General features: G+C 36.9%; 1 long non-coding RNA gene and 6 gene segments (V, D, J or C); 5 read left to right on the top strand and 2 right to left on the bottom strand.

Moving 5' to 3' along the window:
* LOC125138738 overlaps positions 1 to 17,810 on the bottom strand; it is a 345,797-nt gene that overhangs the window by 73,301 nt on the left and 254,686 nt on the right.
* The window catches only part of LOC125138740, an 84,061-nt gene that overhangs the window by 64,572 nt on the left and 1,679 nt on the right, over positions 1 to 17,810 (bottom strand).
* LOC125138823 lies at positions 787 to 1,662 on the top strand. The gene is made up of 2 exons (XR_007137952.1): positions 787 to 849; positions 941 to 1,662. It is a non-coding gene; the product is annotated as an uncharacterized LOC125138823 (long non-coding RNA).
* LOC125138743 lies at positions 7,120 to 7,851 on the top strand. The segment is given in 2 exon segments: positions 7,120 to 7,246; positions 7,365 to 7,851. Coding segments are annotated over 2 exon segments (456 nt in total).
* On the top strand, positions 9,279 to 9,766 carry LOC125138793. The segment is given in 2 exon segments: positions 9,279 to 9,346; positions 9,435 to 9,766. Coding segments are annotated over 2 exon segments (366 nt in total).
* On the top strand, positions 10,773 to 11,335 carry LOC125138806. The segment is given in 2 exon segments: positions 10,773 to 10,913; positions 11,004 to 11,335. Coding segments are annotated over 2 exon segments (360 nt in total).
* Positions 16,734 to 17,360, top strand: LOC125138739. The segment is given in 2 exon segments: positions 16,734 to 16,842; positions 16,930 to 17,360. Coding segments are annotated over 2 exon segments (474 nt in total).

Raw genomic sequence — 17,810 nt, 5'->3', positions numbered from 1 at the left:
TGCTAATCACTTACCTGAACGTAGCTTACACAGTCGTGAGGAAAGCAGAAATGCCGCCCACTGTCCGAGTCTCAGTCACATTCGCGCCGTAGTCTCACTCCACTAATAGGAGGGAAGATGCATAGCAACCTGAGGTGTGGGACGGAGGATGTCTGCCGTGGAACTCTGTTTGCCATAGCTCAACCACATATGGTTCTCATGTGTTCGTTGTTATCTGGGCCATATACCTCAAAATGTGTTGTGAATCAAGAGAGCATTTCCCACCAATTTTAAAGTTATGGCAAAACAAATATGGCCACAATTTGGCCCATATCTGTATAGCCACGCCACATCTAGGCCATATGTGCCAGATAATACCCACATGTGGCCCAAACGTAATTGCTATCTGGGTTCTCTCTGGATTCGTCAGACAAAGCCTCTAGAGGGTTTCAGCCTATACCAGAATGAACGTCATGTTCGGTTACACGGTTTGATTATAATGTTCAGTGTAGTTCAGGAAAGCGTTAATTACATCACAACACGTTCATATCATTATTAATAATAACAAACAGCTGAATTATTTTCCACATTAAATTGATATGGAGATGAAACCGGGTGTGAGTGTGATTAACAGCTGCAGAGCTGCACTCAACACAGCAATGTTTTGTCTGAAACACATGATGTTTTTATATCTCTAGTGGGTGTGTCATGCAAACCAAATCCTGTGTTTGAACCATTTATGCTGAAACATTCAGCCCAACAACATAGCAGCAGTTTGTGTTCATTTACAGCAGCAGGAATCATTTTAATTCTTTGAGATGGGACTAGGCAGAGTTTTGTGTTACTTTACTCTAGCAATCTTCATTCAATGTTAGTATTATTTATTACATCACTTAAAAAATATTTAGTTTTGTTCTAGTTTTAATGTTAACTCCTACCTTTGACTATTTTTCTATTTCAGATTCCTGCAGTCAGACACTGATCGAGTCTGATCCAGTGATCATCAAACCTGATCAGTCTCATAAATTGACCTGCACAGCATCTGGATTTAACTTTGGTGGCTCACATATGGGTTGGATCAGACAGGCGCCTGGAAAAGGGCTGAAATGGGTTGCATGGATCTCAAGTGGCAGTAGTAGAATATATTACTCCAGCACTTGTTCAGGACCGCTTCACCATCTCCAGAGACAACAGTAAGAAGCAGGTGTATCTGCAGATGAACGTGAGGACAAAAGACACTGCAGTTTATTACTGCGTCCGTGAACCACACAGTGATACTTCCCCTTAGACATCAGTACAAAAACACAGACTTAATATAGACACATGACAAACCCACATTTTCAGATTCATGGAGGTGAAAGAACCAAAATGTTTACAGTGTCTCTGACTTACATGCTTCAACTTGTTGACTTTTACTGGACTGTTCTGAACATTGTCTGGACATTTATACTGATGAAAGATTTTTAATTCACTTCTCAATATGCTGTATTTGCACTCATATGAAAAAGAAAGTGCACCCTCTTGAATTCCTGGTTTAACTATTTACTCACTCACTCACTCACTCTCACTTTCTACCGCTTATCCGAGTTTAACTGTTTAGATATAATAAAAGTTCATCCAGTGTTTAGCAGGTCTTCAAATTAGGTAATAAATCCTCAGATGAACAAAAACAAATGACATACAGTATAACATCATGTCATTATTTATTTAACATAAATGCATCTAATATGAAGAAGTATATGTAAAACATGTGAAAAACTAAGTACATCCTCACTGCTTCCACAGGAATTAAGAGGGTAAGTAGAAGCCAGGTGATGCTAATAAAATGCTATTGAATAATTGATCACTAGCAAATGTGACTTATAATATCTCTATAAAAACAGAGGTTTGTCAGTTTGCTTTGCTGGAGCATTCAGGTGTGTGTTAAAATAACAGCAAGAATGAAATACGTCAGCAGTTATCTTAGAGAATTTGTCTATCAATCTGGAAAGTGTTATAAGGTAAATTGTCAAGAATTTGAATTACCAAAGAATTCAATAGTGTGTACTTTCTATTTAATATAACGGTATTACATCACACCCACAAGTGTTTTATAACTTGTATAACATGCTTATTAGCATAAACTACTTATCATTTGTAAATACACACAGTTCAGAAATAAAAACTTCACTCATTCTTTATGATCATGGTGGCAGTTGAATGATGTAAATCATAATTGTAAAATCAATTGTAAGCATGAAAATTGAAGAAAAAGAGTTGAAAGAGAAAGAGTTTATAAACCCACACATCCTCCTTTAAATACATTTCAGATACATTCTCCTCCCATCATCAGCAGATAAACAAATCCAAGTGTCAGAGCTGGATCTCACTCTATTTATATGATGTGATGGTGTCTGTTAAACTTTGGAGAACAGAGAAGACTCCAGTCCAAACAACACACACCATGTTCTCTACATCTCTACTGCTCCTGCTGGCAGTTGCTTCTTGTGAGTGCTTTATCAAATTCATTCATTTACTAGATGAAGAATAAAGGTGCAGCAGATATTGTGTGAGATATCGCCATGTGTTTTCCTCCACAGATGTGCATGGTGAGGAACTGACTCAGCCTGCTTCCATGACAGTCCAGCCAGGCCAGAGTCTCTCCATCCAGTGCAAGGTTTCATATTCAGTTACGAGCTACACTACAGCTTGGATTCGACAACCTGCAGGAAAAGCACTGGAGTGGATTGGATACATCAGCTGGAGTGGTGGGGGTACAGCTTACAGTGAGAAACTGAAAAATAAGTTCAGCATCTCCAGAGACACTTCTACTAACACAATAACAATTGGAGGACAGAACATGCAGACTGAAGACACAGCTGTGTATTACTGCGCTCGTCTCACACAGTGAGACAGAATAGTGGATTCCTCTTACAAAAACCTTATGAGACATGTTACAGACATCCTCTCAGTGTAACTAATAAATCATCTCAGTCACACTTTTACTTTTTTCCACTGGAATGAAGTCAGAATCGTTTGCAGCATTTTAAAACACAGTCACACAAAGTCATTTTTAAATAAAATAAGAAAACATTATTGAAAGAGTCTTCATTCTGAACCATTATTAATCCCTTCATTTTACAGGATTTCTAACCAGCAGTTGGAATCAGTGTTTAATGAGTGGATTCAGGAATAATACAGCATGTTTCCAGCAGTGTGTTGTGTTTAACACACAGTCTGTTCTCATAGTCTGAGCTTCAATAACTGAAACAACTGAAGGAGGCAGCAGAGCTCAACAAATAAAGTGAAAAAAGTGAATCCACAAACTGCATTCTGTATGAGACTCATTCAGTATCAGTCATTATCAGACAAATATCTACATTTTCTCTTCTTTTTCACTCTTTCCATAATGTGTGATTAGTTATTATATAAATATATTAGTTATTTGGGTTGTTAAACACAGGTTGGACAAATAAAAACACTATAATTTATGTAACTACATCCTCCTGTGGTTGTGAGGTTTCTCAGTAACATGACAAGATGTATTTTATAATGCTGTTATAATGTAAGGTTCTAAATTAAACAGAATGATAAATGAATAGAAATAAAGTTTCCTGTTCTAAATGAATACTAATTTCTGTGAGTTTTCTTATTCGGACACACACAGACGGTTTTCTCAGGAGGTTTTTCACAGGAGGTTTTCTCATTTATATTTATGTACATATAAGAATCCATCCTATTTTGACCCTAAGATAAGGAGTGTCTCTATGCAAATGTCCTTCTCTGTTATATATTTAAGCAACAAAGACCAAGAGCTTTTACTTCTTCTGCTCCAACACACACCATGATCTCTACATCCCTACTGCTGCTGCTGCTGGCAGCCGTACACTGTAAGTGTTTTTACATTTGACATGTAATACAGTTTTGGTTCCTTAAAGCTTTTTGCTTTTACATCATTAAAATAACTTTTCTTTAACAGGTGTTCACAGTGTTGAGCTGATCCAGACCGGATCCACAGTATTAACTCCTGGTCAGTCACTGACTCTGACCTGTAAAGTGTCTGGATATTCAGTAACTGATAGCAGCTACTGTACACACTGGATACGACAACCTGCAGGAAAAACTCTGGAATGGATCGGAAGGATATGTGGTGGTGGAGTCACTGGCTACAATGAAAAACTGAAAAGCAGGTTTCAGGTTTCCAGAGACACGTCCAGCAGCACAGTGACATTAACAGGACAGAACATGCAGACTGAAGACACAGCTGTGTATTACTGCGCTCGTGAACCTCACAGTGAGAGGAATAAACAACATCCCTGTACAAAAACTCCTCATTCAGTGTGACACAAGACACAACACTGATCTAGCTGAGTCTAAATCAAAAACAATAATCCTGCGGATTATCACAGAAAGTTTCAAGCTAGATATTTGTTTAAATCATAACGACTATTATAATATCACAATTCTGAACATTATATATTGTTGTGTCTGATTAATAATAATAATATTGTAAAAATATTCTTATGTTTTAATTTCATAATCCTTAAAGGTACATTTTGTATATAATTCTTGATGGCTGTTCCTACATATGATTCACATTTCTTCCATCAGTTGAATCTCATCCTCATTATTTAAACACATTTCAGATTAATTCTGGTTTGAATGGTTTGAGTGCCCAGGATTCTGCTTTTTATTTATTGTGCTAGACAACATAGTGGTACAAACATGTTAATGTGTCATCCAAAATCTTTCCCCAAATGTGGGAGAGGAAACAAATGCATACAATATACGGGGCATTTTCACAAGATCTGCAGGTGGTGCGAAGGCTTAACAAATATACTGTAACATTGTAGGTTTCATTAAAGTACAACATATTCTCATATCCTCAGTCAGATCTAGATACTCCACAATTTCTATGTAATTCTGTGAGACAATGAACACTGAGACTGTCTCTTATAATCAAATTCTTACAGAGGAACAACGAGGGAAATAAATAACATTGACAGAAAAATAGTCGACATTTAATGATTATGGAATACATACATTTCACAAAAGTTCTACAACAGTAACTGTAAGTATAAACGTAAAAAGAGTTCACAGGGCCGTAGCTAGCCTATTCAAGGGGGGTCTTTTTTCAAAAAGTGGACATTTTTGCAGTTTTTCTCCTCCTTTTGTATTTAATTATGAGGTTCAAATACTTTTTTTTTTTTGTTACCTTTAATGCCCAAACTCCCTGGATTAGCTTGTCTGCTGGTATCTTAACGAACACGCTTTTTGATGCACCTAAATTATTTACTGCATTGTTGTCCTCATGTACCACCTTTGCTTCCTCATGTACCACCTTTGTCAGTCCATTCACAGTTCATAAGTTTAAAGACCACACTAACAACAGATTAGATTTAATAGACTTTACTGAAGTATTAATGATAATAATAATCTCTGTCAATGCCTCTTTGCTTGTTGCTGTATTTGTCTTGACACTTATGAACACTGGTCAGTTCCAATCTTCTTGGGTGCAATTTGGAGAATATGTTACATGTTTCTCATGTAAAGAGCAACTCACATGGTGTATTTAATCTATTTTGACTTATTTAAGGGAAACTTTGAGACTGAAAAGTTTTAACAAGCTAACATAAATAGAAAAGGAAATGAATATAAGTGTAATAGTAAAAAAAATTACCTCCCTGGGACGTAACAGTTACATTGCCGGTAAGTTATGAAATTAACAAAATAGTAAGTAACTGGACCGTACTTGGTTATCTCACCGCGTTAGGAGACCGTGGTGGTGACATAGTGATTTGGTACTGTAATGGTAATAAAATTACCTCCCTAGGAGGTAACAGTTACGTTGCCAGTTGGCAAGTCATGAAATTACCAAAAATAACCAAATAAATTATGTAACCAATCAATACACTAATCATTCCAGATAATTTACCTTAAGCGGTCTGCTTTGAAGTTCTCAGAGGAATAAAGACGCAGGAGACCCCTCCCCCCATCATTCAGAGGCACACACACACACATGTAGAGCTACAATAATGTATCATAATGTATAATTTGAAACAGCAACCCAGAAGATTTGTCACAAGCATTGATTAAAACAATGATGACAATATTCACATGAAAAAAAAAAACGACTTAAATTCTGGACCTTTGGCAGCGATGGGGGGTTCGTTCGAACCACCCAAAACACCCCCTGCCTACGGGCTTGGTTCACCATATTCTTCTTTAATTAATAAATGAGTCGGAACCGTTCACAGACTGCTGCTGTATAAGTAATCATAGTAATCAGTACCATTAATTTTTGAAGCAGTAATTTCATGTTACAGTAGAACCAAAGGGTGCATTATTACACAATTTCATGGGTTTTGTTTCTATTTTACACAATAAATTATCAGCAACTGCATCCACCACATCTACAATTCCTGACATCCTGATTATTGTACTATAACAACACACCCCATGTGTTTTACTCCTTACTGAATATGCTGATATGAAGAGTGTGTTCTCACTTCACATAAATTAACATGAGAATGTCTCTCAATGTTCCAAATATTATAAATTAATAATCACAGATTAGAGATGTTCGTGAGATGAGGAGATTTTTACATCTATTTTACATCCATTTTTCACCTTCTAAGTTTCTCAGAAGTGTAAGAAGATGACATCAGCTAGCTTTCTGTCAGTTGATTTGATGAGATTGTAGTGCTAAATTTTATACCACAATTAGATTTTTTAAATGTATACTTTTTAAATCAAGAAAAAAAAAACACTGACATCTCTACATCACATTATAATTGAGATATGATTAAGATTGTTCATGACCAGATTACTGTCCTGCAGTCCACTGAGTAATTGTTCCTTGTCCAGTGGGATTCACTTCCACATAATTGTAGGAAATTATAAATATTATAGAGATAAGGAGAAAATCATACCAATTGATAGTAAGAAGTTGGAGACTGTATAAATTTATACTATATCATTTCAGTTAGGTGTGTATGGAGTAGGCAAAATTTCAAATTGTTGACTAAAGTGAGCAGAGACTGCAAGTCCTCTTCTGTGAATGTGAATGAAAGAGGATGGTGCTTGCAATTACAACACAATATGAGAAATTTGCATGTACAGTAAGTCTGTCTCCTCCCTCCTCTCTCTTTTTCTCATCAAGTCAGGAACAGAGACGTAATAAAAAGCTCTCTGAACTGTGGAGATTCTGGATCAGTAGCCGTACCTGGTGCTAATCAAATCACCATGAGCTCCATCTGCCTCCTGCTGTTTCTGACAGCTGTGTCATGTAAGTACAGTTTTCACTCGCTAAAATAACTTTTTTATTTCATTGTGCATCACTTATGGATATGAAAGAGAATTTGTTTTGTAAAACAAAGCATTTCATTCTGTGTTGCTCTTTACAGGTGTGGATTCGGTTGAATTTACTCAGTCAGATAATATAGTGGTGCGACCTGGAGAGGTTTTTACCATCTCCTGTAAATTCTCTGGGTTTACAATATCCAGCAACTGTCCACGCTGGATTCGACAAACACCATCTAAGACTATGGAATATATCGGATATGTATGTAGCAGCAGCTCTTCTGTAAAGGACTCACTCAAGAACAAAATCAGTTTCTCTGCAGACGTTTCCAGCAGCACAGTGTTTTTAAAGGGGCAAAACTTTCAGACTGAGGACACAGCTGTGTATTACTGTGCCCGAGAGCCACAGTCATTCAGATTACAGATACAGCTGTACAACAACCAGGGTCATGCTGTGATGAGCACCATACAGTCTACATTTGGTCATGTCAATGATGAACATTTGACAAAGACCTGACTGAAGACTGAACATTGTATTGCAGACATTTATGTGGTTGCTAATTTCAACAAGAAAAAATAAATTAAATAAAATATTGAAAATTCTGTATATTCAAGGACATGCAGTAGCAGTCATGATGAAGTAATACATAACATTCAACTTAATACTAACGCTAATTGTCTCGTATGAATAAATCTGAAAACTACAGACTTGGATAGTGGATTTCTCTTACAAAACCTTATGAGACATGTTACAGACATCCTCTCAGTGTAACTAGTAAATCATCTCAGTCACACTTTAAAAAATAAAGCATTTTAAAACACAGTCACACAATGTCATTTTTGATTGTGATGCCAGCTGCAGGAACTCTACAGGTCGATGGTTCACTTCCTGAATTTAGAAACACAGAGTCTGTTCAGCAGCACAGAATCTGATGAGAGATCAAACTGAAATGTAGATGTTTACTGCAGCATCACTACTACAAACTCCTGGAATTAAAAATCACCTGTAGGGGGCAGCAGCTGCTTGTTTTCAAGAAGGATTCATGAAACTGTGAAATCTAACAGCTGAAGTGTGTTTATGCAAATTCACCCTGTTATAATACAAAAACATCCTCTTGCTCACCCGAAGTTCAGATTCAGACATGTTCATATTCCATTTCTTTAAATGACTCTGTAAATAAACTGCAGCTCATTTTCCCCGTCTGCGTCTGCAGGTTTTATGTGTTCAGGAGTCCAGAAGAGAACAAATGTATGTGCTCTTATTAATAGAGAACAAAACTACTGGAATTAGAGGTGTAAGGATATATATACTGTAACTAATCATATAATCATTCAGTATCACGAGACAATAATCAGGGTAATGTATTCAGTCACTCGGTCATCATTAGGAAGTATTTTATTCACCTAAATGGACAATTAATGTAATGTACTGAGTAATGAATCCCTACATTCCAAACACACTGTTATATACTCACAATGCAATAATTCCTCCAATAACGTTGATTCAATACACAACACAGAGAGAGGTCTTAGAGGAACAAAACCACACATGCTACTGCATCCCATCACCCTGCCTAGAACATCATGCCTCTATGTCTTTAATTCCTTACTCTATGTTTCACTGAGCTCTTATGCTTCTGTTGGAACTTGTTTTAGATAAAGTTCTAGGTCTTCATTTCTTTTAGCAGAAATTAGAAATTGTCATTTCAGGACCAAGTTACTGTTGTTTGATGCGTTGTGAGAGCCGTCTGTGTAAACAAGACCATCTTTTACTGCACATTCAGCTTCAAAAGAAGACGAGATCTAATGAGTAAAGAGCAGTGATGAAGCTGACAGCATGAAACACACCCAGAGATTTACAGGAAGCTTTTTCTCCTCTCGTCTGTTCCTCTGTGGATGTTTTTATATCTCTAGTGGGTGTGTCATGCAAACCAAATCCTGTGTTTGAACCATTTATGCTGAAACATTCAGCCCAACAACATAGCAGCAGTTTGTGTTCATTTACAGCAGCAGGAATCATTTTAATTCTTTGAGATGGGACTAGGCAGAGTTTTGTGTTACTTTACTCTAGTAATCTTCATTCAATGTGAGTATTATTTGTAAATTGATTCAAATATTTTTCATTCATTCATTTTTAATGTTAATTCCTACCTTTGACTATTCTTCTATTTCAGATTCCTGCAGTCAGACACTGATCGAGTCTGATCCAGTGATCATCAAACCTGATCAATCTCATAAACTAATCTGCACAGCATCTGGATTAGACATTAGTAGCTACTGGATGGCTTGGATCAGACAGGCGCCTGGAAAAGGACTGGAATTTGTTGCAATTATTGAGGGTGATAGTGATAGGAAGTTTTACTCCAGTACTGTTCAGGGCCGCTTCACCATCTCCAGAGACAACAGTAAGAAGCAGGTGTATCTGCAGATGAACAACATGAGGACAGAAGACACTGCAGTTTATTACTGCGCCCGTGACACACAGTGATACTTCCTCTTATACATCAGTACAAAAACACAGACTTACTACTGACACATGAAAGGCTCATTGTCTGTTACAAAAAATGATAGAAAAAATGTAAATTTTTTATTTTTTATTGTACATTTCTTTTCTTTTTTTTAAAGCTGCTTTGAGAAAATGAATGGAAAAAAGGTAATTAAATCAACAGATTAAGAACTATGGAAGTAGATAATTTGGTTAAACCAAATGATTTACTATGTTACTGCTGATACTGTGTCTGAGGGTTTTCTCTCTTTTAAACCATGCTGATAAAAATGCTCCAATTCTGAATTCCTACTTTCTTTATTTACATTGTTGGTCCATGTGAAAGTTTTTTTTTTTTTGCTGACAGCAAGAACATTAGAATATTTTGTATCTGCACCTGTAGGGGGCAGCAGCTGCTTGTTTTTGTGAAGGATTCATAAAACTATAAAAACAGCTGAAAGTTGTTTAAGCAAATTCATCCTGATATGAAAAAAAAAACACCCTCTTGTTCACATGACTGAATCAAATGTACCTGGGTATAACCCTAAAGTGGGCGTGGCCTAAACTAATGATCAGCAATGAAAATATACATAAACCCTGTTTCTGTGCTCCAGGAAACACTGGAAAAACCCACAGGTAGAAAAATGTGATAAATGTGATTCTGACTGTTCCTCAAACCAACAAACTAATAGACATCACAGCCCCAATACACACTGTAATACACACATCATAGTCCCAATACACACTGTAATTCACACATCATAGTCCCAATACACAGCCTATGTTCTAGAAATGTAACTAACACCTTCTGAACACAGAAACTGTGACTTTATCGTGTGAGGCTCATTTTAGATGATTGTTGATTGAACATGTTCAGTTCAGTTAATCACAGAGACACGTTAGTGTTTTGTTCATTTCACTCTAAGCCCAATTCTTCTAAGAGGAAGAATGTTAATGTATAAATGAGTAAACCTGAGACTTCAAGATCATGATGATGCATTTCATGCAAATCCTACACTTGTGTCTCTTACATTAAGGAGGTTTGTGTGAGTGTGTGTGTGTGTGTAGTGAGGAGGAAGAGAGCAGCTGAGCATTTTACTTCATTTTACTTTTATATCAACAACAATGCTGTCATTATCAGTGTTGCTGCTGCTTTCAGCTGCATTCTGTACGTCTTCGTGTCGGCTTTAGATTTAATTCCTGTTTCGTGAAAATGACTTGATGACTTTTGATGATGTTCTGTCGCTCTTATTCACAGGTGGTGTTGGAGGTGTGGAGCTCACTCAGACAGACTCTGTGCTGGTGAAGCCTGGAGAGTCGTTCTCCATCTCTTGTAAGATCTCAGTGTCGAGTTATTGTATTAACTGGATACGGCAACCTGCTGGAAAAGCACTGGAATGGCTCGGATATCTATGTAGCACTGATAGCACTAATCTCAAAGACACGATGAAGAGCAAGATCAGTCTCAGCCAGGACAAATCCAGCAGCACAGTTTATTTAAGAGGACAAAACTTTCAGGTCGAGGACACGGCTGTGTATTACTGTGCCAGAGACACATCACTACAAACTCACTGAAGCCCTGTACAAAAACATCCCTGGTCATTTTCCTCTCTCTGCAGTACACATGTCCCCAGAGAGGTCTGGTATATATGAGCTAGCAGAGCTAAGACACTTCTGTAGTTCAAACATATCTACATAAGGTTTCATTTTTTGTCTCAACATTAAATTAAATTGTTTTCCTGAACACAAGTGTATACACAGTTAATCCATCACTAATATGACACCAATCTATTCCAAAGCTTTTATGCAGATTGCTGAAGTGGATGTTGGTGTAACACAAAATTTAAGCTATTATTATAATTATAATTGTCCGTGTGTTTTTACGCATCTAGATGTCACAAAATGTTACAAAATTTAAACTTTAATTTAAAATTTTTATTGTATATTTCTTTTCTTTTAGAGCTGCTTTGAGAAAATATCTATTGTTAACTGTGTTGTATAAATAAAGTGAATTAAATTAACTGATTAAGAATTATGGAATTAGATGTTCACAAATCTAGTAAAAAAAAATTATAATAATTATTTCCCTATTAATTGATTTGGTTAGACCAAATGATTTACTATGTTACTGCTGATACTGTATCTGAGTGTTTACCATGCTGAATTCCTACTTTCTTTATTTACATTGTTGGTCCATGTGAAAGTTTTTTGTTTTTTCATTGGCAGCAGAACATTATAATATTTTGTATCTGCACCTGTAGGGGGCAGCAGCTGCTTGTTTTCTAGAAGGATTCATGAAACTATGAAATCTAACAGCTGAAGTGTGTTTATGCAAATTCACGCTGTTATAAAAAAAAAAACAGCCTCTTGCTCACACGACTTTCGAATCAAAGACACCTGGAGCACATCATCGAAGAGATACCACAGCAAGTCATCTTTTGGAGGCCAGAAGAACCTGTTGACACCTGCACGGTGCATACACTTTACCAGGGCATGCGTTTCATCTGTCTCCATGATGATCCCACGATAAAGGTCATTGTCATATTTAAGCATGCACCACTTCCCAATGAGATCTCCACTTTCCCAAGAAATTGCTTCTGTTGGCACCTTTTGGGCTGTCATGTTAAAAGTAAAATGATGTGTTGTGAAGCATTGACATCTCAGCTGCTTTTGCGTGGAGCACATGCAACTTATTTCCCAATAAAGGATTTCTCCTGGAGTGGATGTGACTACTTGGTAGGTTTTCATTGTGGATGGCGCTTCAGATGATACATAAAAAAAATTAACAGTTGTAGATGTTTCAGTTAGGGCCTTATATAGCTCATGGGCATCGGTATGTCGTGGCCGTTGGTCACCAGCTTGTCCGCTGTTCTTTTCAAGGTTCCCCCAACAGGCACTGGGGCCCCCAAGCCAAGGCTACCCTCAAAAAAGTACCACGTACCACCTTTTAGACCTCGTCTTGCTTTCCTCTTTTCTCTTCATGTTCTGCTTCCTCCACTTTTTATGCAGCTGACGCTTACCTCTCTAACTTAGATCACTAATCTTCTTCTTTTTTCCTTGCTCTACATCCCATCTCCATCTCTGACGCACACTCTCTACAAATTTTTGCTTCCTCTCAGGATCAGCATCCCGACGTGCACGGCATCGCCGTTGTCTCTCAGCAGCGCTTAATGGAGCCATTATGGAGACAGATCTATCTGCAAATGTATCAAATGTAACATTCTTCATTAAACACAGATAGTGAGTGGGTGGGTGAGCGGGTGAGTGATTGAGTGCTTGAGTGAGTGAGTGACATAATGATTGAGTGACATAGTTAGTGAAAGAGAGAGTGAGGGAAAGAGAGAGTTGATTGAGTGACATAGTGATTGTGTGACATAGTCACAAAACAGGGTTAAGTTAACAGATAAAAAATATTAATCTATATCAGAATCCTTGATTTCACACATCTTCACATTCAAATGGGAAGCAGAACCACCCCGTCACATTCCTTACCACCCACATCACAATAAAACATGTGACGGGATGGTATGTGACGGGGTGGTAAATATCATCCCAAAATGGCCGCATGTCTCCCATGTGGTCAAGTTTCTCACCTAGCATACATGCATTCTATCTGAAATATTATTTTATTTGCATTAATAATGTTAAAAAATATATAAAAAATAGTTTTCCCTCTTTATCTTGCGTGACAGGGTGGTTGGTTTGAGCTTGACGGAAGCTGCCTAACATGAAAAATCAACAAATAAAGAATGTAGAGGAATGTCAGTACTTGCCTGTTTTTGTTCTTGGCGGCAACAAGGCTCCAATGATGTCACTTCCGCTTTGTGATGTCACTTAATGCAACAGTACATTATTTATTGATAAAACAAGTCATTGTGAGGGGGTGGTAAATCAAATTGAAGGACACACACAAATCATAAAATATTTACAAAAAAATAAGGTTTATTTTGAATAAAATATATCTTATGTGAAAAGGGACACAAATATAATTCTGAAAATAATATCTTTTCTCAAAAATACATAACTTATTTGGTGATATTTTAGATGCAAATGTCATGTTGGTCAACATGGACATGTGAAAATGGCTATGTACTAATGCAAAATGATTAAAAATAGTATGTTATTCTATAAGAATAGTGTTTATATATATATATATATATATATATATATATAGTATATATATATATATATATATATATATATATATATATGTGTGTGTGTGTGTGTGTGGTGTGTGTGTGTGTGTGTGTGTGTGTGTGTTACATTTCAATAAATAACTTTAAGCACATTTTGGGACATTTTTGTGCCTTATTCATTTCATCGAATGTTGCAGACCCAAATGGCACTCGTTTCATAGAATGACTCCATTCTTATGAAGACAAGACAATACGGCTCCAGACTGCACAATTCACACCATTTGATCAACTACATAGTAAGTACATAGTCCCAAAATAACCCAGCACAGAAAACTGTTAGAGGCAGAAGAAACAGCGTCTTACTTCGATGTTTCACCTTCTGAGTTTCTCAGAAGAGAAAGAAGACAACATCAGGTAACTGTTTGTAAGTTGATTTGATGAGATTGTAGTGCTAAATTTTAAACTACAATTACATTTGAAATGTGCACTTTTTAAATCTACTGAATAAACCCTGTCAGCTCTACATCACAGTATAACTGAGTCCTGCAGTCTACTGAATCATTCTTCCTTGTCCAGTGGGATTGACTTCTGCATAATTGTAGGAATGTTTATGTGCAATAAGTAGAGTAGAATGTTATTCTGGATGTTAACGTGATTCACAGTGATGGACTAAAAAGACACAAGATGTAATCCGTAAGGAGCAGTGATGAAGCTGACAGCATGAAATACACCCAGAGTCTCACAGGAAGCTTTTTCTCCGCTCGTCTGTTGCTCTGTGGATGTTTTTATATCTCTAGTGGGTGTATCATCCTGTGAAATCCTGTGTTCGAACCATTTATGCTGAAACATTCAAACCCAACCACGTAGCAACAGTTTGTGTTCATTTACAGCAGCAGGAATCATTTTAATTCTTACATTAAATCATATCTTTGAATATTTTTCTATTTCAGATTCATGAAGTCTGTGTCCGTGTTGCATCTTCTACTGGTCATTCTCTAATCTTGTCTTAGCTCAGGGCAACGGTCAAGCTGTCATTTCCCATACATCTGAAAAGTTCTTACCTTTTAAGCTTAGTGTGCAGTTTGGAAAACAGTTCAGTCACCCTTTGTTATCTTTGTTGTTCCTAATTTCAGGTGTGTGTCTATAGGTAAAGAATGTTCAATGTTCATTTTTGTAATTCACAACATTTCTCTATTACATTACATAAAGGATCGTTTATCTAATTATTATCATTTTAATGGATCATGGTGGAGATTCAGATTAATTTGAGGGAACTGGAAATAGAGCACTTTTCAATCTGACCTTCACAGGAAATTACATCACAACACGTTCATATCATTATTGATAATAACAAACAGCTGAATTATTTTCCTGAATTGTTAAATAGAAATGGAGATGAAACGGGGTGTGAGTGTGATTAACAGCTGCAGAGCTGCACTCAACACAGCAATGTTTTGTCTGAAACACATGATGTTTTTATATCTCTAGTGGGTGTGTCATGCAAACCAAATCCTGTGTTTGAACCATTTATGCTGAAACATTCAGCCCAACAACATAGCAGCAGTTTGTGTTCATTTACAGCAGCAGGAATCATTTTAATTCTTTGAGATGGGACTAGGCAGAGTTTTGAGTTACTTTACTCTAGTAATCTTCATTCAATGTTAGTATAATTTATTACATCATTTAAAAAATATTTAGTTTTGCTCTATTTTAATGTTAATTTCTACATTTAAATATTCTTCTATTTCAGATTCCTGCAGTCAGACACTGATCGAGTCTGATCCAGTGACCATCAAACCTGATCAGTCTCATAAACTGACCTGCACAGGATCTGGATTTAACTTTGGTGACTACTGGATGGCTTGGATCAGACAGGCACCTGGAAAAGGGCTGGAATGGGTTGCAAGGATGTACAGTAGTAGTAGCATATATTACTCCAGCACTGTTAAGGGCCGCTTCACCATCTCCAGAGACAACAGTAAGATGCAGGTGTATCTGCAGATGAACAGCATGAGGACAGAAGACACTGCAGTTTATTACTGCGCCCGTGACACACAGTGATACTTCCCCTTAGACATCAGTACAAAAACACAGACTTACTACAGACACATGACAAAGCCACAGTGTCTAGACATTTATACTGATGTAATATTTATTTAATTCCCAGAATATATCTAATTGCCTACATTTTACAATATGACAAACGGACTACAAACTGTTGTGAAGGCAATCAATTATCATTTTCCTGTCAGTGTCACCTAAATGAAGATGAGGTTCCCTTCTAAACCTGGTTCCTCTCAAGGTTTCTTCCTCGTATCATCTCAAAGAGTTTTTCTTTGCGACGTCACCTCAGACTTGCTCATTAGTGATAAACGTAATAGATAAATAATTAATTTTAAACTTTAATATTTTTATTCTGTTTGGTACTTTTGTAAAGCTGTATTGAGACAATGTTTTTTGTTAAATGTGCTAAACAAATACACTGAATTGAATTAAATTCACAGATTGAGAACTGTGGAAGTAAATGTTAACAAAGCTGAGAAAAAGAGCTCAGTGTCATAATCATTGAGACTAATATTGATTTCCCAATTAACTGATTAGTTAAACCAAATGATTTACTATGTTACTGCTGATACTGTATCTGAGTGTTTTCTCTCTTTTAAACCATGCTGATAAAAAAATGTACATTTTCATTGTTGGTCCATGTGAAAGTTTTTTTTTACTGACACACAGAACATTATTATCTTCTGTATCTGCACCTGTAGGGGGCAGCAGCTGCTTGTTTTTGAGAAGGATTCATGAAACTATGAAATCTAACAGCTGAAGTGTGTTTATGCAAATTCATCCTTTTATAAAAAAAACAGCCTCTTGTTCACCAAACGTTTGTGTCTGAATCAAAGAGCATGATGATGGGGCTGAAGGTCACTCAGTATTACATCTTTGTTATAATGTTAACCAAAGGTACCTGAGACTTCTGTACTGTTTATTTCTTCCCTCAGAATATCTTGTCTGTGTTGATGATGATCTTTGTTATGTTTTATCTGCTAGGTGTCAGCAGTGATGAGATCAGACTGGACCAGTCTCCTGCTGTGGTAAAGAGACCTGGAGAAACTGTGAAGATCTCCTGTAAGATACACGGATATTCAATGACAAGCCACAACATACACTGGATCAGACAGAAACCAGGGAAAGCTCTGGAATGGCTTGGCTGGATGGATACAGGCAATAATGATGCAACATATGCAGAGTCTGTGAAGAACCAGCTCACCTTTACAGAAGACGTCTCAGCAAGCACACAGTACTTAGAGGCCAAGAGTCTGAGGACAGAGGACACTGCGGTTTATTACTGCGCCCGAGAAGCCACAGTGACTGGAGCTGAGGAAGCAGCTGTACAAAAACCAGACACACATTGTAACACAGAGTTTATTTTGAACAAGTCACATGTCCTGTTATCATTTATCTGATATATCCTATGTTTATTAAAGAGCTCATTAACATTTTGTCTTAAACACTGTAATGTTTTATTGAATTGTTAAAAATGTTTCTGCAGCATTCAGACTCTCTAAAGGCGAAGTGACACCATTTCGGTTCCCCATAATATCTGTACCTCTGTACTGTAAGTTGGCTTTAACAGCTTCAGCCATGTTCATATTCACCTTCTCATAATAGAAACCAGGAAATTTTTAGACATTAAATTAAAATGAATAATTTTAATTTAATTGTTTTTAGACATGCCTTTTTAACTCTCGTCTATGGAAAGTCGCACAAACCCGAGAGAGATACAACACAGTAAATAAAATGGAAATAATTTAAAGTTCCTTGGGCGGCCCGGTACCATTTTGTCCACGGACCGGGGGTTGTTGACCACTGCCTTAAAACACCCACAGATCCTCCATCAGATGAATCTCCTCCTTGTGAGATAAATACGT

The sequence above is a fragment of the Tachysurus fulvidraco genome, chromosome 15, assembly GCF_022655615.1.
Source record: "Tachysurus fulvidraco isolate hzauxx_2018 chromosome 15, HZAU_PFXX_2.0, whole genome shotgun sequence".
NCBI classification, from domain to species: domain Eukaryota; kingdom Metazoa; phylum Chordata; class Actinopteri; order Siluriformes; family Bagridae; genus Tachysurus; species Tachysurus fulvidraco.
Note: the sequence above shows the minus strand (reverse complement) of the source record. Positions and strands in the feature narration are given on the sequence as shown.